The 22,735-nt window shown below is 37.5% G+C and overlaps 1 protein-coding gene and 1 long non-coding RNA gene across 13 annotated transcripts in view; one reads left to right on the forward strand and one right to left on the reverse strand.

The window, feature by feature from the left end:
- LOC309658226 overlaps window positions 1-22,735 on the reverse strand; it is a 477,715-nt gene that overhangs the window by 184,563 nt on the left and 270,417 nt on the right. The window lies entirely within an intron of this gene.
- LOC309658162 (ELKS/Rab6-interacting/CAST family member 1-like) overlaps window positions 1-22,735 on the forward strand; it is a 108,044-nt gene that overhangs the window by 55,819 nt on the left and 29,490 nt on the right. Inside the window, 4 exon segments of the mRNA XM_082456462.1 lie at window positions 6,756-6,893; window positions 8,148-8,288; window positions 9,233-9,373; window positions 15,447-15,640. Coding sequence (XP_082312588.1) covers window positions 6,756-6,893; window positions 8,148-8,288; window positions 9,233-9,373; window positions 15,447-15,640 — 614 coding nt within the window.

A 22,735-nucleotide genomic window follows, 5' to 3' on the forward strand; every position in this document is an offset into this window, starting at 1 on the left:
TGTAATGTTATATAATAAAGAAGTTTGCATATCCTTAATTAATCATCAAGTATATGAACTGTAATGGTTGATAGAGCATATTTAATTTAGCTAGCCTTCTATTGTTATGTACTTGATTTTTCCCGACTTTGTTATTGGTAATAAGTAATACAAAGAATAGTGGTTCTTTGTGGGGGGATGGGCAGAAACTAAGCCTAGTGTGTCTGCTTTAATTAGTTACTTAAAAATACTGAGTTCTTTCATCACTAAAATGTAGTGAACTATTAGACCTAAGAATGTTCTATCTATTGTTATCGTACAGCTTCAAGGGATGCCATTCGTATAGGTGTGAATTGAGGTCCTAGGTACAGTCTCATCATTGCCGCTGCTTCACAAGGACAGCCACCATGGGTTTATGGGTCCTCTTTTTGTTTTTTGTTGTTTTTTTAGCAATTTTAGCATATGAATATCCGTCAAGTTTTTATATATGCCTGCCAGATATAAAAAGAAGTATTTGAGCCATTTCCTTAATTGTCTACCAAGCAGATCTTGACTAGCAGTGTGACCTTTGGTCTCACCAGCTTTTGCTTCATATTATCCAGTTATTTTAATTCAAGAGGTCCCTAGTTTCATTATCTGTACCATGAGCAAGTCCATCAAGGAACTTACTTTCCCTCCCAGCAATTAATAAAATCTAACCGGAGCAGTGGACTCTGTATTTTCCTAAAGGTCATACCTATACTTCCTGTATAGTTCAATTTGAACAGTTTTTAAGATAAAATACAGTAGTACTCTGCTGAAGCTTATTACTTTTTAAATGTTCTCGTCTTTCCCATCATAAGAATACAGTTGTATTTTAGAATTGAAAGGAATATTAGTGGTCTTTGTCTTGTAGGTAGGTAATTAGAAAGAACAAGTAACTTGCCCAGTGGGACATAGCTAGCTATTTATTCATCACGGTAATCCGTCCATTACTTATATGATGAGAGAATAGCACAATTGGGAGGGAAACTCAACCAAAGAAATAATTGGTTGTGTCAGCCAGAATCTTTGCTGGGCTTATTAAAGACCCTAAACAGTCACTGAGAATATAGATATGGGAGTTTTAACAACCTAAATTGTATTTAAAACACTGCTTAGAGTTCCACATGACTTTGTTGCTCTTGTATCCTCTAATCGTTGGAAACACATAACTGGACAAGTAAAATTTAGAGACCAGTACAGTCTGGGCAAACCCTGATCATTTTGGTAAAGTATAGTTGTGCCTTGTTAGTACATTTCACAGGCCTGCAGGATGGTAGACAGACAATTGCGTAGATCAGGGGACTTAGTGAATTTTTCCTTTTTAGATTCCATTGATTACTGTAGGTCTCTTTTGCCAGCTGATTATGACCAGTTCATCCAGACTGTACTTTTACCACTGATACTGAGAGATATTATTAACCAAGAAGGTAAAGGTCAGAGCCTTTCTGAGTAACTTGCTTTCCACAATACATTTGACACTGACGGCTGCTTAGAACAAGTGTGGAGGCATCATCCAAAAAATTCTTTCCTTTAAATGATGTTCCAGGTAGCTAGGTGACTGCAAGGAGTATTTTGGGATTTCTTGTCCTTAGAACTACATCCTATAGGAAGTCCCTTCTACGTTTGCTCAGTGATTAGGGCCTCAGCAGCAGAGCAATCAGTTCCACTTGACTAGGAATAAATCACCCACGTTGAACCATGATAGTTTCTGACAACTGGCAATGCTGATAAAAACCAAAACAAAAGATGTTAAGAAATCTGTGCCAGTGTGGAGCTGGTGTGCAGATTTGATGGATTCACGTGCAGCATGCATTCTGCGTTAGTCTTCCTCCTCTTTCATCGGTTTTTCTCTCTTTGTAAAATAAATATTGTACGAGAAGAAAGGCTCTGTATCATATAATAATTATTTCGATTTTCTTTCTAGCCCAGTTAACAGAGTTATACCCTAATTAGAGAGGTCATTTTAAGGAAAACGCCTTCCTTCTCTAAATAGTTATTTAGAAAGTGTTTCCTTCTTGAATTCTTCACTCTTAGTTCTTCTCTATGATTTTAGGCTGTATGTATAAACCTGATTGACCCGTCCCCTCCCTATTCATCACCAGGGACACAGATAATATAGACTAAACACCAGTTCCTTCGATCGCTGCACAATTTTACTCATGCAGAAATTGAATACATGTTAATAGCTGCTTAATGATTTCTTCTTAATACAGATCGGTTATGCATAAAGTAGGAAGAGCCCATAGAATTATAAAATACATTATTTTCTGCAAGAATTTTTTATTAATTTTCAATATTACTAAGTATAAGTTATTAAAGTAAAAGAAGAAAAGCTTTTTTAGCTATTGTTAAGTGCTCCTTAGTCCGTGTGTATAAATAAACTAGCCTCCTTCTACCCCTTGAAAGGCCAAACAGACTGTCTTAATACTATCATGATATTGATCCTGATATCAAGTACCTTTGGTTCTGCCCACCAGCTTTAGTGTGTTATGTTTGACTGTACACGGAAGTACATGGAAGATGCTCTTCTGCATTGGCAGTGGTTTGGTACCTCCACCCTTCCTTCTTTGCTTCTGTAGGGGAGAATATTTTCATATGTGACCGTAGTAATAACATTGTGTTTATTGATAAACACTACTTAATAACAAGGAATCATTTATGGAAAGATGCTTGAGACATCTTTGTGTGATTCTTCTTTTCCCCCCCCGCCCCCCATCATAGAACATATTATTTACAGCACAGTGATTAAGAGTAGAATTCTGGAGCTAGATTGCCTAATAATTATAGTCTTGTGGCGGAGCTTCAATAGTTGTTATACATAGATTTCTGAAAACAGTGCCTGATACATACCACACTCTCTGTGTTAGTGGTGCCTCTTGTCACCACTGCCGCCGCCGCCTCCACCACCCCCATCACGAGTAATTTTTTGTTGTTTTTATCATATTGCCATTTTAGGGATTCTGTGGTTTCTGTTTCTACAAAATGGAAAGTTTTTTTCTTGGGTAGATATTCTGAGCATATTTAAAGGAGTATTTTTCCACTTAGCATGATTCTGAATCAGTCATCTTTATCATTAATAGTCGAGTATGTGCATAACTGATCCAGTTTTTCTCTTAGCTGTTGTATTCAAAGCTTTTGTAAATAGTGTATTTTAGATCCTGTGGATAATTGAACTTGGTATAGAATGGGATTTCCTCTATATAGTTTATAGAAATTGCATAGTAAATACTGAAATGGTGTGATATGGGACTATTAGGGTGAACAGTTCTCACAGCCTCTATATTGGATTAGTTAAAAGAAGAGAATAATGGCAAGATTAATATGATAGCATTCATACACCCCTTGGTTAGCAACGTCTGAACCCAGAGAGCCTTGATCACAAAATCACGATTTTGAGTTTCAACCAAAGTGAGGATATATAAAAGGAGTTTTCAGTAGGATTCAGCTGCTGTCCATCATGATGCTGGGTAAACGGAAAGTGCTTTGTACACACCCATCCTCCCACGCACCACACAGAGCCTCTTTTGGGTTAATGCTCTTGCAGCTGGTTTGCACATATCTGTTATCTACTGCAGGTCTTCCTTGCCGATAGCAGCTTGCCCAAAGGAGACAGCTCTAGTGAGCGCTGCCCTTTCTTCACCGTGGAATGGCTATTTCTGCTCTCCAGGAATAGCCATCCTCTTCCTCCCCTCCAACTCAGCAGTTTAGACAGCTGGCTAATTGGATAAGAAAGTAGCTTAGGGAGAACTTGTTAATGGGGATTTTACCTGGTTTAGCAGCTTCTGCACCTGAGTATATCAGGAAAAGTCTTTTTGTTTGTTGGTTTGTTTGTTTGTTTTTGTTTTTGCTGGCAAAGAATAATGGATCCCTTTAATAGTTGGACTACATACAAATTATACAAGTGGAATTGTTAACAGTTAACATCTTAATTATTTCTTAGATGCTGATGATGGAGGAGAAAGAAGGGTATAATCCTTATTATGCATGTAAGGGCTGTTTGTATATTAGGTGGGCTCATAAAACAAATCTCTGGTTTCTTGTATGTAAAACTTGGTTGGTTCTATGAAGTTTTATTTTTTAAAAAAGGTGGTTGTACTGCTCTTTCTTGGTAAAAAAGTCTAATCAACAGAATGATGATATCTTTTTTGTGTGTGTAAGGTTTATATGTCAGCAACTAGGATGACCCGCACAGCTGGTTAAATATGTAAACACCAGGGCATTGCCTTCTGTATGTTATGGAGTACTAGATTTTTAAGTGGCAAAATCTCTTTAGTGGTTGTGAATTTACCTAAGTATTGATCCATATGAGATTCCAATAGGAGTGTCTGATTAAACTAAAGGAAACTAATGCTTTTCATAGGTGATGGTCTTTTCTCTCACAGTATGCTTTGGACTTTATCGGCATGGAAAAGACTGGAGCCAGTTGCAGTGGTTCACCTGTAGGATTCTTCCTTCGTTCAAGAGTGAAAATCCAAGCCTGACAGTACTCATGGTTCCCTATTCTGAGTTCGCTGAATCTTTTCGCTTAGCTTATTTGTTCTGCTGTGGAATTCTCAGGGACTGTAGAGAGGGACCTTTTTTTCTTCCCCTTGGAAGGGTCTGCTTGGAATGAAGCAGACCCTTAAAGAGCTTATATTAAATTGATTGATGCAGGAATTATTTGAAGGTTGAATTTAGGTTCTTTTGTAGTTCTTTTCTTGGCGGAAGTTTATGTGTATGCCTAAATACAGTTTATAAAAGTCCAAGCTTATGTATTATTTACTGACTAATGAACCAGAATTTATTATAGACCTGATGTGTGCCAGATATGAAGATACAAAGCTGGGGTAGAGGAGTAAGATCCAGTCTATTTGTGGAGATGTGTATAGAATGAGTAATAACAATATGGTTGGAGATTCGTGTTATAATGTATAGATAGATGAAAGAATGGAGATAAATGTATAGATAGAGAAAAGAATGGGAGATGTGTATATGTATGTATGTAGATCAATACTTTGTTCATGTGTGATGGCATACAGACTGTGGTCATCTTATTGTCATGGGGATAAGAGCAAGAAAGTCGTCGCAAAGCAGATAACATTTATGTTGCTTTTTGAAAGCCATGTGAAATAAACCAGCTAGTTCAAGAGTAGACGATATTATATTCTCCTGCTTCATTTTTCTCTGTAGGACTTATCACCATCCTACATACTATGTTCATTTCATTCATTCATTCCTTGTCTATCGTATTAGGATTAAGCTCTTTGAGGGTAGGGATTTTTGTCTGTTTGGATTAATTCTATATCCTCAGCACCTAGAAAACTGCCTGGCATGTAGCTGAATGAAAGAATGAAGTTTGTGAGTTTTAGAATAGTTGTCTTACTTATTTTCCTTTTGCTTATTAAGAATCTCTCTCTACAGTTCCTCCATATTTTTGCTTACTATTTTTCATTGTGTGTACGGGAGTCTCCCTAGTGATAATATGCTGTTTCCACACTATTTCACAAACCCATCCCCTATTTTCCATCTCTCTTAACTCACTTAGTTTCCAAACTCTCTTACCTGAATTGATACGATCTCCTAGCTGTTTTCATGTCTCTACGTAACTCCCCTTAGATATTGAATATCTTCTCCACAGCTATCAGAATTATCAGTCTGAAATACAGAACTGACCGGACTGTTTCTTTGCTTAGAAGTCCCTAATAGTCCCCATCTGTCTAGAGTAAAATGTGTGCTCGTTAGAATGGCACGGAAGCCCATCCATAGCTTGGATTCAGGTACATAAAGTCCCCTTCCCATCTTATAATGAAAATGGGTCTGTTCATTTTTCTTTGTGTCACTAGTGCCTGGCATATAATAGAGACTTCACCAATAGTTTTTTGAGTAAATGAATGCGTACTAGGGTATATGAAGGAATGAATAACTATAATAATAAATTTCATAGAAAATGCTTGCTGTTGAAATAAAAGATGATATAAAAACCTAACTTGAACACTAGCATTTAAGAACAGTTTTTCTGGGCTTCCCTGGTGGCGCGGTGGTTGAGAATCTGCCTGCCGATGCAGGGGACACGGGTTCGAGCCCTGGTCTGGGAAGATCCCACATGCCGCGGAGCAGCTGGGCCCGTGAGCCACAACTACTGAGCCTGCGCGTCTGGAGCCTGTGCTCCACAACAAGAGAGGCCGCGACAGTGAGAGGCCCGCGACCGCGATGAAGAGTGGCCCCCGCTCGCCACAACCAAAGAAAGCCCTCACACAGAAACGAAGACCCAACACAGCCAAAAATAAATAAATAAATAAATTTAAGAACAGTTTTTCCTTTTTACAGCTGATTTGTTTTTCTTAGCATCCAGCTGTTCAGTTTGCTGTCCTCCCTCAGCATTTTTTAAAGGAATCTCTCTGGGCATTTACACTGTTGCTTTGGAAGTAATCCAGTTTCTCATGGCTTTCCTCTCTGTAGGTCGGTCTTCCCTTTATCCCCATCCCTATATGTTGGGTCTTTTCTCCCTAGCTACTTTCCTTATTTCTTTATAGAGATTTATGACTCTGCATGTATGACCATACCCATGTGTATGTCTTTTCTCTCTTCTGGCTATAAGTTCTCAGTTTAAAGCTTTGCCTGAAGTTCTAAGACCCTTAGGGTTAAATTACTTCTACAGAGCACACACTGACAGCCCTGATCTGTTTCCCACTTAAAATGATTTTTATTGTGACTGTTTGTATTTCTCTGAATTTCCTTTTTTTTCCCCCCTTAAATATGTGTGCACAACTCAGATTGAAAAGCTCCAAGAGCAACTTAGAGATAAGGAAAAGCAGATGAGCAGCTTGAAGGAGCGAGTCAAATCCTTGCAGGCTGACACCACCAACACTGACGCCGCCTTGACTACTTTGGAGGAGGCCCTTGCCGAGAAGGTGGGTGACTGGCCCAGACTCCTCACAGACACATTTCTTCTGCCTTCTCATTAATCTGAAAGTCACTTTAGTGATGAGACTTGATAGAGGAGACAGAAGAAGTCGCTTTGGCAAAAGGGAAAAGAGCTGCCTGTACTGTTGCTGACGTACCCAGTGTAAGGGAAAGAAGATTCGTTTTGTTGTTGCCAATTTAAGCACCTGTTGCTAGGCAGGATGGATTCCGTACTGGAGGGCAGTGGCTGAAGTTTCTAAAGAACCAGCCATGTGCTCCCTGTTTACTCTCTTCTTTTTATGTGTATGGTCAGCTAGAATTCGGTGATGTGGGAATGTCAGACGCTGACCATCAGGAGGCAACATTAGTTCTCTTTTACTGTGCCGCATTGGGATCTAATATATTCATGGGTTTTAGTTATTAATACAGTGTACTTGCTGTTTTTCTAGTCGTGGCCTTGCCACTTCATTTTGCCTTCATGAGCAAACCTAGTTTTTACAGGAATGGTTGACTAAATAAAGAAGTGGCCCAACATGACAAGTGTTAATGTCTTGGAGGAGGTTTAAGGACTCTTGGTGGGGCATTTTAATTGGATTCTTCTTATTTTTTCTTTAAGGGATAGGGTTACTGTTCCTTAAGCCTCTTGGACTCAGAATGTTTCAGGCTTCCTGCCCAGGGATCAAGGCTTGATCCCCGAATATATTCAGAAATAATACCCATAAATGTACTTAAATTGCTTCAACTTTCAAACTTTCTGAGTATCTGTTGACAGAAGTTTTAATGGTTTCTCTTTTCTTTATCCTTCTTTATGCTTTAAGCTCAACAAATCATAATCTCTCCAACCTCCTCCTGTTTGCTGTGTGAGTTGTGAGTTGTTTCCATTGCTTTGTAGGCAACATGTGAATTATATATAGAAAAGAAATATTTGCTACTTATTGTCCTTAGGGTATATGTATAAGTTTTTTGTTGCTTGGGATTTGAATAAATGAGATTATTCCAAAAGAATACTCTAGGGACATCTAATACTAATTAAGGTTATAGGAAAAGAAACCTAGGGGAATCAAAAGAACAAAACCAGATGTATGTTAGGGCAAGATAGGTTGGAAGGTTGAATTCTTTACAAGGTCAATTATTAACGACCTATCACTGTCTTTTGAATGGTGGATGGAAGTGTGAAATTTTATCAGCTAGAAGCTGAATTGCAGTCATATGATAGAAGTATGAAAGGAATTTTCTCATGTATTGATGTGCTCTCTTATCAGGAGCGGACAATCGAACGCTTAAAGGACCAGCGGGACCGAGATGAGCACGAAAAGCAGGAGGAAATTGATAACTACAAAAAAGATCTTAAAGACCTGAAAGAAGAAGTCAGCCTATTGCAAGGCGACCTCTCAGAGAAAGAGGTCAAGATCACCAAAATGGAATTACTTGGTTTGCTTAGCCAGTGCATTGTGTGTATATGTTGTTGGTGTTTACATAATGCGTATAAAAAAAGGGTCTGTTGGAAGATTTAAAGAATCTTCTTAGAGCAGGGATTATTTCAGGAAGCTCTGCAGAGATATAGTAGATGGAATCATTTCTTTCCTAAGTCTTACCTCTTACCTCTTGCAACTGTTATGAGTTGGCTTCTTACTTGCTAATGACGTTTTACAGATCCTAAAATAACAGTATTTCTCCAGTTACATTTGGAGAAATATTGTGCTAATGGTGAGAAAGCTGATAGACGAACGGCATATGCACAAGGAGGACAGTTTATTTACATCAGCTCTTAACGATCACCTCAGCATTGGCAGAGAAATCTTAAATGATTGTTGACCAATTAGGTGACTTAATAGACTTTGATTTTACTTTTGAAGAATCTTGTCGATGTCACCTAAATAGCAGAAATGCCTAATGCCTTGTGATCAGATAATAATGAGCTTTAGGGACATTCTCAGGGTTTTCTTTCTAATATCTTTAGGAAAATTTATGGGAATTTGTGTTTCTAATAGAATGTTTCTTCCAAAATTAGAAGAGAAGAAAAAAGTCCGTGTAGCTACTAAGGTTGACTGCTTACATTCACAAAGCTTGATCTACTTCCATTTATTTTGTGGGAATGGATATGTATTGGTAGAGCTCTTTAAGTCACTATTCAGTTGGTATTTCTTGGGAATTCATTCTGTTTTAGTTAGAACTTGAAAGCCAGAGCTAATGTTGTTGTTCTGTATTTCATGTTCTTGAAGTGGAAATATGTCAGTATATGCTAATGGAAAGAAACTACAAACCACCAGGAAAATAAATTTAAGAATTTAAATCTCCATTTTGTTAATAAATAGTATTTATTCTAGATGTATGTTGCTTCTTTTAGGCTTTACTCTTGGATCTGAAAGAGCATGCTTCTTCCCTGGCTTCCGCAGGATTGAAAAAGGACTCACGGCTTAAGACACTAGAAATTGCTTTGGAGCAGAAGAAGGAAGAGTGTCTGAAGATGGACTCGCAGTTGAAAAGGGTTAAAGAAAACTTTTCCAATTTCTTGCTTTGCTTTATTTATTTTTTTTAAGTTTCTGCTTTATAACAAAGTGAATCAGCTATACATAAACATATATCCCCGTATCTCCTCCCTCTTGCATCTCCCTCCCATCCTCCCTATCCCACCCCTCTAGGTGGTCACAAAGCACTGAGCTGATCTCCCTGTGCTATGCGGCTGCTTCCCACTAGCTATCTGTTTTACATTTGGTAGTGTATATATGTCCATGCCACTCTCTCACTTCGTCCCAGCTTACCCTTCCCCCTCCCCGTGTCCTCAAGTCCATTCTCTACATCTGCGTCTTTATTCCTGTCCTGCCCCTAGGTTCTTCATAACTTTTATTTTTTTTTTTAGATTCCGTATATATGTGTTAGCATACGGTATTTGTTTTTCTTTCTGACTTACTTCACTGTGTATGACAGACTCTAGGTCCATCCACCTCACTACAAATAACTCAATTTCATTTCTTCTTATGGCTGAGTAATATTCTATTGTATATATGTGCAACATCTTCTTTATCCATTCATCTGTTGATGGACACTTAGGTTGCTTCCATGTCCTGGCTATTGTAAATAGAGCTGTAATGAACATTGTGGTACATGACTCTTTTTGAATTATGGTTTTCTCAGGGTATATGCCCAGTAGTGGGATTGCTGGGTTGTATGGTAGTTCTATTTATAGTTTCTTAAGGAACCTCCCTACTGTTCTCCATAGTGGTTGTATCAATTTACATTCCCTCCAACAGTGCAAGAGGGTTCCCTTTTCTCCACACCCTCTCCAGCATTTATTGTTTGTAGATTTTTTGATAATGGCCATTCTGACTGGTGTGAGGTGATACCTCATTGTAGTTTGGATTTGCATTTCTCTAATGATTAGTGATGTTGAGCATCCTTTCATGTGTTTGTTGGCAATCTGTATATCTTCTTTGGAGAAATGTCTGTTTAGGTCTTCTGCCCATTTTTGGATTGGGTTGTTTGTTTTTTGATATTGAACTGCATGAGCTGCTTGTATATTTTGGAGTTTAATCCTTTGTCAGTTGCTTCATTTGCAAATATTTTCTCCCATTCTGAGGGTTGTCTTCTCATCTCGTTTATGGTTTCCTTTGCTGTGCAAAAGCTTCTAAGTTTCTAGGTCCCATTTGTTTATTTTTGTTTTTATTTCCATTTCTCTAGGAGGTGGGTCAAAAAGGATCTTGCTGCGATTTATGTCATAGAGTGTTCTGCCTCTGTTTTCCTCTAAGAGTTTGATAGTGTCTGGCCTTCCATTTAGGTCTTGAACCCATTTTGAGTCTATTTTTGTGTATGGTGTTAGGGAGTGTTCTGCTTTCATTCTTTTACATGTAGCTGTCCAGTTTTCCCAGCACCATTTATTGAAGAGGCTGTCTTTTCTCCATTGTATATTCTTGCCTCCTTTATCAAGAATAAGGTGACCATATGTGAGTGGGTTTATCTCTGGGCTTTTTACCCTCTTCCATTGATCTGTATTTCTGTTTTTGTGCCAGTCCCATACTGTCTTGATGACTGTTCTTGCTTTGCTTTAAATAACAGCATAGTAGAAAACTCTATAGTGTCCATATGGAATAACTTACCAGTGGAGCAATAATCTCCTAAAATTCAAAATACCATTTATACCTTGATTAATTCTCTTGGCATTCTTATCCTATTTTACTTTACTCCTGAGAGTCCCCAAACTCTTAGAAAATTGGCAATTCAGAGTAAGATTAAAATATGCAGCTCCTTTATAGCTGAAATGTAAGACCACAATGTAAAAATCTCAGTTATCTGATATTTTTCTTCTATTAGCATTAGGCTTCCTGGAAAGAGATAATTTAACAGTGATAGTCACCCATACCGGTGAATATTAGAATTTGGTACAGGTATTTACTATCCATTTCATTGATTTACACCTCTCTAATATTTATGTGGCAGTTTGTGGTTTTCAAAGCACTTTCCTACTTATTATCTCTGAGTTACCAACTCTGATTAACTGGGTCCAGTTCATGTGATTACTGATGAGAAGGGGGCCCAGCCTAGTCTTGAGACTTGGTGGTGTTCTTTTGACATATATTGGGTTTGTTCAGCATGAACACCTTGTGATGAATCATTATTTAGGGTTTGCCAGAAATGAAGTCATGTTCTTAAGCTAAGGAAAGGAAGAAAATCCAGTAGCTTAAAGTTACTTTTGAATAAGTAGGAAAATACTTTTTTTGAGATTAACTAATTCAGATTTGGTAATTGACTTTTTTCCCCCTCACTAAAGAAGTGAAGGTAATTTTCTATTTAATACTGGAATATTGAAGGTAAGACTGTTAGATGTATTTAGGATTATGAAACTGAGCAGTAACTGTCAAGAGTAATAAATGTTATTCACTAATATTCCAAACTCGCCTATTTATGGCAATCCCATATTTTCTCTTTGTTTATTTTTAATCTCCTTGTTACGATACTTCTATAGCTGGCCATTTTTATGATCTCTTAAACTTTGTGTTTAGGTTCATGAGAAAAAATAAAGTTATCTTTGGGTAGAGGACTTGGTGGCTTCCCCCTACTCTGATTTATTACTTGTTTTTCTGCTAATTGCCATTTTACTTTTCGTATTTTCCCTTCTTTCATTCTGGACAACTGTAACTTTTCATTTTAATTAATTAGTGATGTTTTCCTATTACACTGCTCCCACAACGCCCTCCTCCAACCTAAATATAGGTTGCTCTAGAGTTTGCAATATACATTTTCACTCTTTTTCCTCAGCTTTTTCAATGCCAAAAATTGTAGATATTTAAGGTGTACAACATGATGCTTTCATCTATGTATGCATGGTGAAATGGTTACCACAGTCAAGCTAATTAACACATTCATCAACCTTAAATAGTTACCTTTTTTCGTGTGTGTGGTGAGAACACTTTTTAAAAATTGTAGTATAATCGACATATAACATTTTATTAGTTTCTGGTGTACAACATAACAACTCAATATTTGTATATATTGCAGAATCATCACCACAGTAAATCTATTGAACATCCATCAATATACATAGTTATAAATTTTTTTTCTTGTGATGAGAACTTTTAAGATTTATTCTCTTAGCAACTTTGACACATGCAGCACATATTTATAGTCACCATGCTGTACATCACATCCCCAGGACTTACTGTTTTGTAACTGGAAATGTGTACCTTCTGGTCACCTTCACCCATGTCGCCCACCTCTGACTCCCCACTTCTGGCAGGCTACCGGTCTTTTCTGTGAGCTTGGTCTTTTTGTTTTTGTTTTAGATTCCATATATAAGTGCAATCATAATGACATTTATCTACTCTGTCTGACTTATCTCACTTAGCATGTTCTCAAGGTCCATCCATACTGTGGCCAGTGAAAAGACTTTCCCCTTTTTTATGGCTGAGTAATATTCCTGTGTGTGTATACATACATACATACGTACATACCGCATTTTCTTATCTATTCATCCACTGATGGACACTTAGGTTGTTGAGAACACTTTTTAAGATGTATTCTCTTAGCAAATTTCAAGTATGCAACACAACATTGTTAACTAGAGTCAATATCCTATACGTTAGATCCCCAGGACTTATTCATCTTATAACTGAAAGTTTGTACACTTTGACCAACATCTTCCCATTTCCCCACCCCCAGCGCCTGGCAACCACCCTCCTACCCTCTGCTTTTCTGAGTTCACCTTTTTCAGATTCCACATTATAAGCAAGATCTTACATGTTTTTAATATGTGGCATTTCCTTCTCATTCTTCTTTGGAGTGTCCATTTTTCTGCTTACATTGCCCCTCTACTCTTGGGTGTTGTCTCCTTTTCCCCTTAGCGCCTTTAACTATTTTTTAAAAATATTTATTTATTTTATTTATTTATTTTTTTGTCTGTGTTGGGTCTTAGTTGTGGCATGCGGGATCTTCATTGTGATGCGCGGGCTCTCTAGTTGTGGCGCACGGGCTCCAGAGCGCATGGGCTCTGTCGTTTGTGGGATGCAGCCTCTCTAGTTGAGGCGTGGGGGCTCCGTAGTGGCGGCGCGCGGGCTTAGTTGCCCTGCGGCATGTGGGATCTTAGTTCTCTGACCGGGGATCAAACCCATGTCCCCCGCACTGCAAGACGGATTCTTAACCGCTGGACCACCAGGGAAGTCCTGTGCCTTTAGCTATTTATCATAGTTACTTTAAATTCCCTGTCTGGTAATTCCAACATCTGTGTCAAATATATGAGTCTTATTTTTTACTAGCAGGGGCTAGAGTGGGAGAAATGCCCTTTCCCCAGGTAGGACAAAGCTCTGTTAAAATTTTTACTCCTGAGGGTCTGTCTTTGGATAGAGTACACTTTGGGCATATTTCACAATTGTTACTCTTCCCCTCCTGCAGCCAGAACCACAAGGGGATGTTTGTTGGCTCTTCACTGTGAGACCCTGGTGTGGTTCCTGGATTAAAGCCCATGAAAGTATGGGCCCCCCTAAAACCGCTGGCCCTGGGACTTTCCTCAATCTTTTTTTTTTTTGTTTGTTTTTTTAAGTGGTAGGTTTCTGCTTTTAAGATTTATTTATTTATTTTTATTGATTGATTGATTGGTTGCTATGTTGAGTCTTCGTTTCTGTGCTAGGGCTTTCTCTAGTTGCGGCAAGTGGGGGCCACTCTTCATTGCGGTGCGCGGGCCCCTCACTATCGTGGCCTCTTCTGTTGCGAAGCACAGGCTCCAGACGCGCAGGCTCAGTAGTTGTGGCTCACGGGCCTAGTTGCTCCGTGGCATATGGGATCTTCCCAGACCAGGGCTCGAACCCGTGTCCCCTGCATTAGCAGGCAGATTCTCAGCCACTGCGCCACCAGGGAAGCCCTTTCCTCACTCTTTTGCTTGTACGTCCACACTCAGCCCCCAGCAGTTCCTTAAAATTACCACTTAAGTGTTTCTGCTCACAGCTTCTGCTCCAGGTGAGCAGATCTCAGCTTCAGCTCTGTGGGTTTGCCAGTGTCTCTTGATGTTGGAGGGGTAATTTTTCCTGTGACCTCAGTTCTCTGATAGGTCCTAGAAAACTCATTGATTTTCTGTTTTTCAACTTTTTCTTGTAAAAATAGTAGTGATGACTTCTGAGTTTTTTACATGTTGGAACTGAAGTTCCAGTAGCTTCCCGTATGGAACAGGCCTACTCATTCTTGTTTTATGAAGGTATTTGTATGAATTTTGCTGTTTAGAATAAAATCTAAAATAATAATATAATAAAAACAATATATTAATTATATTTGGGAATCAGCTTTAGTTTTATTCATTAACACATAACTGTTTATGGAATCGGTAAGTTAACCTATGCCCAGGAGTTTGAAAGTAGATCACAGAGATCTTAATTAACAACATACCTGTCTTATACAGCTTTTTCAGTTCTGCTAGATGTTGAATGAATTTGACTACTTTATCATGTCTGTTTCTAAACTTAATTTATATTGGAAATTGCCTTATTGAAAATAAAAAACCCTTTGACTTTAAAAAAAGTCTTAAAATAAATGAGAGCATATTTCCTAATGTAAGATTGAGATAAGAGTCTAGTAATAAAATGTAAGACCCAGAATAATTGTTAAATATCATATTTCAGATTTTATCCCATTCTAGTAGATAAGTGCTTCCCTAGCATTATTACATTTTAAAAGCAGGGCAGTGAAGTAAGTCAGACAGAGAAAGACAAATACTGTATGATCTCACTTATATGTGGAATGTAAAAACCAAAAACCAACCAAAAACTGAACTCATAGATACAGAGACCAGATTGGTAGTTGTCAGAAATGGAGGGCTGTGTGTGTGTGTGTGTGTGTTTGTATAATGGGTGGAGGTGGTCAAAAGGTACAAACTTCCAGTTATAAAAAAAAAAAAATGTAACTGTGTAGTGATATTTTGTCTATGTAATATTTAAGCAGAGAAGAACCTTATAAATTGAAGACTAGCTATTAGATGTTTGATAATCCCCTGTTGAAATTGGAGTATAGGTGGCTTTTGGGGACATGGTTTGCCCACTGCCACTGTATGTATATCTGATAGAATTTGGACATTTTCTTTGTAGGCACACGAGGCAGCATCGGAAGCCAGAGCCAGTCCAGAGATGAGTGATCGAATACAGCAATTGGAGAGAGAGATTGCCAGGTACAAAGATGACTCTAGCAAGGCCCAGGCAGAAGTTGACCGCCTCTTGGAAATCTTGAAGGAGGTGGAAAATGAGAAGAATGACAAAGATAAGAAGATTGCTGAGTTGGAAAGGTAAGGAAAGGGAAGCTGAAGAGGCACTCTCTATGTTAGAGAGGTTGAAGGATGGTTTTAAAACTATGTACTTTTCGGGACATATTTTTCCAATATATCTGCCTCTCTGAATTTACTTTATTACCTACTTCTTATTCTAAGTCAGTGTAACTCCACTGTTGCAGTCTCTGAATGGCAACACGGAGTGGGAATAGATTGGGAAGCTATGGACTTCAGCATCATTGATTGGAAAGAGAAAGTAGTCATTGATTAAGAAGTTAAAGTTTTCTACTGGCTAATCAAGAGAGTGCAGATAGCCACTTGCTCTCTCATTATTTATTTATCTGTTTAAGGAACAAATGAACCTCAAGTTTAAGGAGTTAAAATTTTTAATTGGTTTAGACCTTTTATGTTGAGCCGTTGCTCTTTTGGGCTGTGAATTTTTAGACTCTGTATTGTGGAGAAGCAAGCTATTACATTGGTACATAGGTCAAATTTAGAAGGAGGGACATTTTGAGGACAAGTTAGGAGACTTGGATGTGATTTTTTATTGAGCTCTGACTTTGACTTCTTCAGAATGAGCTTTGTTTAAACAGAACCAGCCAGATAGCTCTCTTGGAATTTTCTTTGCCTTTTTTTCTTGTTAGGGTATTTTGTACTAAAGATAAAGCGTATGCCTCTTGGCCTCTTCCTTTACACCATGTATTTAACATAAATTCACAAGTGCATAGAAATAGTTCTTCCAGTAGAACTGCATTAATCACTGTATTCTGAACAGTCAGAGAGACTGGCAGTGACAGAATGAAGTCATTAATCCGTGTGACTCCTCTGAGCCTGATTCTTAGAAGTATTTTATTTTCATGCTCTTGAATGTTGGGAAGTAGTAGACTACTTTCATAAGTTGTTTACTAAGTTTTAAATTTTTAGGATATTGGTAGACTTGATATTTTCCCCTGGAAGTAACTTTTTCCTCTTGTTCTGTACCCATAGAATTTTGATTTTCAAAAAACTAAAAGGATAAAGTCCAACCCTCACAATTCTTCTTCACTAAGTTGAAAGTGTGAATGAATGAGCTGATCACCTACTCATTTGTTTCCTCTTATTTTGATATTAACTGTATTCATGTCTTCTGGTCTGGTTCTGGATAAGATGGGTGGATAAAGTTCTTTAAGTCAGAATTAACAAATTATCAGAGTCTCAAGATTAGATTATGTATGTTTTTTGTACGTCTTCTCTGTTTGCACTGCATCTTTACCCCCAGCACACGTGCACGTGCACACACACACGCACACTCTCTCTCGTTAACATACTTACATAAGTACATGCCTTTCTTTGCTTTTGTGTCACCCTGAAATCAACAGCAGTACTTCATAGATGTAATTTATTTTTATTTTATTTATTTATTTATTTATTTTTTGAAATCAGACTTTTATTCAAATCTTAATTTCATAGATTTTAAAATACGATACTTCTGATGGATTAGTGACTTCCCACTAAATGTATTTCAGTCTTTCAGAAAAGAAATTTCTTGATGAAGTTTTATTTTTCAGTTTGATTTTTTTGTGTTAGAACTCTGCATTGAAATTATTGCTTGCTATTCCAGATACCTTGCTTGAAAAATGTTTCAATTCATTTTTGGACCCAGTACTGATTTTGGGAGATGGACGTGATTTGAACGAGAGTAAGAAATAGAATTAAATCTATATTTGATATCCAAAGCACACCAGATAGCTTTTATTAGCCACTATATTCCTCACATTTTGGGAAAGAGTTGTAAATGATCTGTTCTTTCCACAGAATATTACTTATAAATTTGAACAAGTACTATAGAATTTTGTCCTCTGGTCATGTAACATTGTAATCTTATTTTAAGATTCGACACACAGTTTCCTGGCTACCAAGAAAAGAAACAGTTTTAAAAACTCAATTGCTACTGGCTTTGTAATTTGTTATTGAGCAGCATAGTTTAAGAGGGGAATAAAAGATGATTGGAATTATTTTATGCCTTTTCTTCCCAGAGTTTTAGTACTGAGCTGCGTGTGCGTGGCTGCTGTGTTTCTTACTAACCGTTTGCTTCTTATGTTGCTGTTCCACTATTTCCTGGGTGTGGGTGTCTGGCTCCCTGTCATTCATCATCTGAGTTTCTTCACCTTTCTTTTGGCTTGTCTTATCCTGGTCCTATTCCATTGGGGTTTTGGTCTCTGTGTCTGTCTGTGTTCATATCCCTCTTGGCCATGCTGTTTCTCAGAAAGCCAGCCTCCCGCACTTTGTACCTTCCACGCCACGTTTCTGTCCCTGCACCGTCGGGGGGGTTTGTTTGGGACTTCCTGGGAAAGTGAGTGTTAAGTAAGGCTACAGTTCTGTACTAGAGGAGTTGCTGCTGCCACTCTTGCTGCTGCTGGGGCTTGCTGGGGGTTTTGCTTGATCAGAATTAAAGACCAGCCGGTTATATATCCAGTTGAACAGTACCTCTTAGGTCCATTGCTTGTGGATAAAGTGTGTGTTCTCTCTGGTAAGATTCTGATATTGTTGGATATAATTGTCTTATTCTTGGTTTCTAGCCCATCTTTTATGTGGTGGTTCTTTTGCTGGAGTGCCCTTTAAGTAGTAGCCTCTCAGGCGATGCAGCTGTAGTGCCACACCCTGATTCAGGAAGTAGCATGCATTTTTACTGGGTGTTCAGCCACCTTCTAAGTGCAAAAATGACAGCAGAATGTTATCATTGGGCTAAAGAAAATTCTTATTATTCTTTTAAAATTTCCTAGTACTTATGTAAGATTCTCCAATATTAATAGGTTTAGATTAAATCATGAAGAATTCCCAGACTTATTCTTTGTGGTCTTGAGAAAAACAAATGGTCCCTTACACTGCTCTTACAGAACAATAGTAGTTCCTGTCAGATTATTTAGTGTTGTACCAGTGTCTTGAGCTACTGCAATTTTAAAACGAGGATTATGTAGGCCTACCCATACATCTGCAAATACAAAATATTTTTCCCAATTAAATCGAAGAAGTACTATTTCTAAATTGATATTCCGTACTGTGGTGTGTATCAGTTGGAGTTCAACCAGAGAGGCAGAACCAGTAGGAGAGATACATACATATATTTATATATATATGATACATATATATCCGTTTTATTACAAGGAATTGTCTTGCATGATTGTCAGCAGCTGGCTAAGCGAGTCTGAAATGTGTATGGGAAAGCTGTCAGGAGGAGATCACCTGCAGGATAGAACGCCCGTGGGCATGGGCCAGAACGGTGATCCGCAGGCAAAATTTCTTTTCTTTCCTTGGGAAACCTGCTTTTAGGGCCTTCCAAAGAACTGAGATATGCCCACTTCGATTATCTGGGATAGTAATCTCCTTTACTTAAATGGATTATAGGCTTTACTTATATCCGCAAAATACCTTCATAGCAACATGTAGATTAGTGTTGGAGTAAGTTAACTGGGTGCTGTAGCCTCCCCAGGTTGACACTTCAAGAAAGTCATCACCTGGCGGTTCTGGATAGTCTCCACAGATGATTTTAAGGGAGAAAATCATAGTAAAAACAAACCTAAAGATTGACATGTTATATAAGTAGATTGATTTCGATTAGCATGAGGGACCCAAAATGTAAATTGAATATTTCTCTTCTAAAGTGAGCATATTATGGTTTCTATTTAGATGCACGACGAATAGCCTTTTCTTTGGCATAATGTTTAAAATGTTTAGTAATGTAGGCTGATGAAATTCTGATAGTAGTATCTTTTCAGACTCCTGAAAGAATTGCTTGTTGTCTGCTCTTTCACTCATGTCCCTTTAGCTAAATACCCATGCCATGGCAGTATACTGGGAGCATTATCCCCCGTGCATAATTTTGCTTCTGTATTTGTTGCTTTATTACATTTTTTTTTTTCTGATACAGAAGCACTAATGAATCTGCAGAGTTTGGTGTTTGCACTAGAAATCCTCAATTTACTCTAATGTGAGGTTTATTTAAATTACATTCAGCATCCCACTTAGAAACTTTTATGTTTGGAGAATGACACCCATCTTCTGATTTTTCACATAATTTAGGTATCAAGGATTGCCTTTGGTTTATGAAAGTTAGGAATTTTCAGTGATGTAAAGAATAATAGAATATTATTGTGTAACTTAAATAATTTATAAGAAATTTGGATTTACTGTATTTCCTGATTTGTGGGAATATAAAAACTGGAATTTTAATGGATGTAGATTTCATTTGGGGTTGTGTTTTGAAATTTATAAGAGGGATTAAAAGATGAGAAGGAAGGACATGTTTTCTTAGACATGTTTAATCTCTGAAAACCCTAAAGTTCTTTTTATTCCTTATTCCTTTTACCTGGTTACTCTCCCTTTAAATATGCATCTCTAAAAACACTACTGTTAGTAAGATTTGTAGTTATCAAGCTCTTGAGAATAATAGCCAATCTGTGAGTTTAGTTTTTCTCTCCGTAACTCACTCTCCTCTTTGCCACAAAGTATACCCTTTCCTTCTTCATTAATGAATGAATGAATTTTTCTACTTATGAAGGCTCTTATTTGCTGGTCACTGTTCTGGGCTCTGGGGACACAACAGGGAACAAAGCAAACAAAATCTCTGCCTTCAAGGAGTTTATCATCTAGCCTCAGAAGACGAAAGCTCCAGCAAGGAGCGGACTTTTCCTCTGTAGGCAATGCTGGCAGAGGCGTTCTTCCACAGCTTGCCGGTACCTAGAAATTTCAGTGAGGAGGTTTCCATTTGCGGTCTGGTTGAGCTCTCCTGGGAAGTAATACTTAACATACTCAATTAATGTGTGCCCCAGGATACAGAATTATTATGGAAAAGGGGCTTCTTGTTGAACTTCAGACTCTTAAGTCTGGTCTTCTAATTTTTGTGACCAGTATTAAATGATAATGGCTTGAGAGGTTGTTTGGATAGAAGGCTAGCAGGTTGTTTTGGATCCTAGGCTCCTAATTTTAGGTCCTAGAACTGTAGCGTAGATGGAGATGTAAAATGGAGAGGGAAAGCCAGGATAGTGTGCTGCTACTGGTACTATTCTGACAAAGGCAAGAGAACCAGGAATCAGTGTTGTTATTTACATACATATACACACACACACACACACACACATATACACACACATATGTATAGGTACATAAGCACATTTGGGGGCCAGTCTCGTAAGTAGATTTATATTAGGTTTTTATTAGGAGGAAACTTAGTTTTTCTGCTTTGTGATGGTTGCTTTCATTTTCTTTGCTAACTGTCTTTTCCAGACCTCATCTAGACCTATTAGTTCTAGGCTTTTACATCATGATTAAACTTAAATTTTGTGGACTAGCAAGAAAACTTAACCTGTGTTTATAATGTTTCCAAGGGAACTACATTCTGGTTTATAAACAACTGGCTCTATTAAAAAACTGGTATATGATGTATTCATAAGATTTGGAGCTGCTTGATTTTTTTTTTTAAAGCAAGGGTGTTCCCAGTTTGCTCAGAATTCAGGCTCAAGGTAGTTAGCCCCGGAATTAACTGTCTAAATTGCTACAGCAGTAACTGTTAACCTCATTTTGGTAAGTGAGAGGAATCTATACTTCTGTAGTTCAAGATCAACATAATGAACTGAGCTTGAACACAAAGAATGGGGTCGTTTTCCCATCATGCCGGGAGTGAGATTTAGTCTGTGGTGTTATTTGCACGCGTGCATGTGTAAGAGAAAGTACTTCTCTGGTGGTATTTGGAGAATTTAGGGAAGATAGTTGCTAGGCTTATAAATCCTCATGGCTCGAGGATATGACCTTTTAAGTTTTTTTATTTGCTTTTAAAGCTTACTAGTACCTGAAATTTTATGTAATGAAAATGGAGTTATTTTTATTTTTTATAAATCTTTCAAAATGTGTTGGCAAACTTAGAGTTTACAAGATATTTCCAACTTTTGGTCTGATATTAGTAGATTTAACTCTTTGTTTTCTTTAAAACTGGGCTTTAGAATTAGGAGATGAATGCTTTTTTGTTATCTGCTTTTTCTGAGTATTTTCTCTTTGACTAAAATTTTCTTTCCCCTTATTCATTTGTGGGGATTTGACCCCTTTTAATTGTTATCTTTTTTTGGGGAAAAAAAAAAACTTTACTGACCTCTCTTAGGTAGTAATGTCTCTTTCCTTTTTTTTTTTTTTTTTTCTTTTTTGTGTGCTTTTGTTATAGTATCTATCACATTCTGTCCCAGGACTGTACATTGTTGTGGGCCCAATAAATACATACATTAAAACATAGAGACACAACTCCTTTCTCATTTTACTGTCTAATCATCCCACATTTCTTCACTTTTATCTTTCCATCCCCCGCACATTCAGACCGTTGATCAAACAGATGGAGATTTAATAGTCCCTTATGCCCTTGTTTGTTATATTGAATATATTTTTATATTTGTTTCTTCTATATGTTTGTAATATGTTTACCATTGCCCATATACTTTTCTTTCTGTATAAATATAAGTAAACGCATATGCATTAAATATTCTTATTTAATATAATTCAGTAGGATTACTTTTCTATCTGCAGGTTAAACAAAAGTATAGATAACCTCTCTCCTCTTCTGTCACAGTGAAATACCAATTCTAACTTGTATTTTTACATTTTAACATCACTGAAACTGGGATACGTGAGTAAATAATGGCGTGATTTAACTGGTATATATTTTTTTATTTCTTGGTAATACATAAAGTAATGGCACATCTTCTTCCTTTGGTGAATTGATACTGAAGATGTGCGCAAAGAGAGTGAATAAAATTATTTCAGTGACTGGGGGTGGAAGGAAGTATTTCCAAATTAACGTTATCTTCTCATGTATTCCATTTTAAATGTGTGTAACCAGATGAATATGTTTACTATTATCATTAGATATTTGACTGTTTTAACTGCATCCTGAAAGTTTATTTGCTTAGGTTGACCTAAAATTTTTGTTGACATTTTCATTTGGAAAGTGGGTTTTATGTTTGTGATTTTATATTGGTATCACAGTATATTCGGGCATCTATGGCACAGTATAACCTGAGACTATAAACCTACATATTTAATCTTCATATTTGTAAATATTTTTTCTGTAAAGAAATCCCGAATTGATCATTC

This window comes from Balaenoptera physalus, assembly GCF_965194825.1.
Source record: "Balaenoptera physalus genome assembly, chromosome: 3".
Taxonomy (NCBI): domain Eukaryota; kingdom Metazoa; phylum Chordata; class Mammalia; order Artiodactyla; family Balaenopteridae; genus Balaenoptera; species Balaenoptera physalus.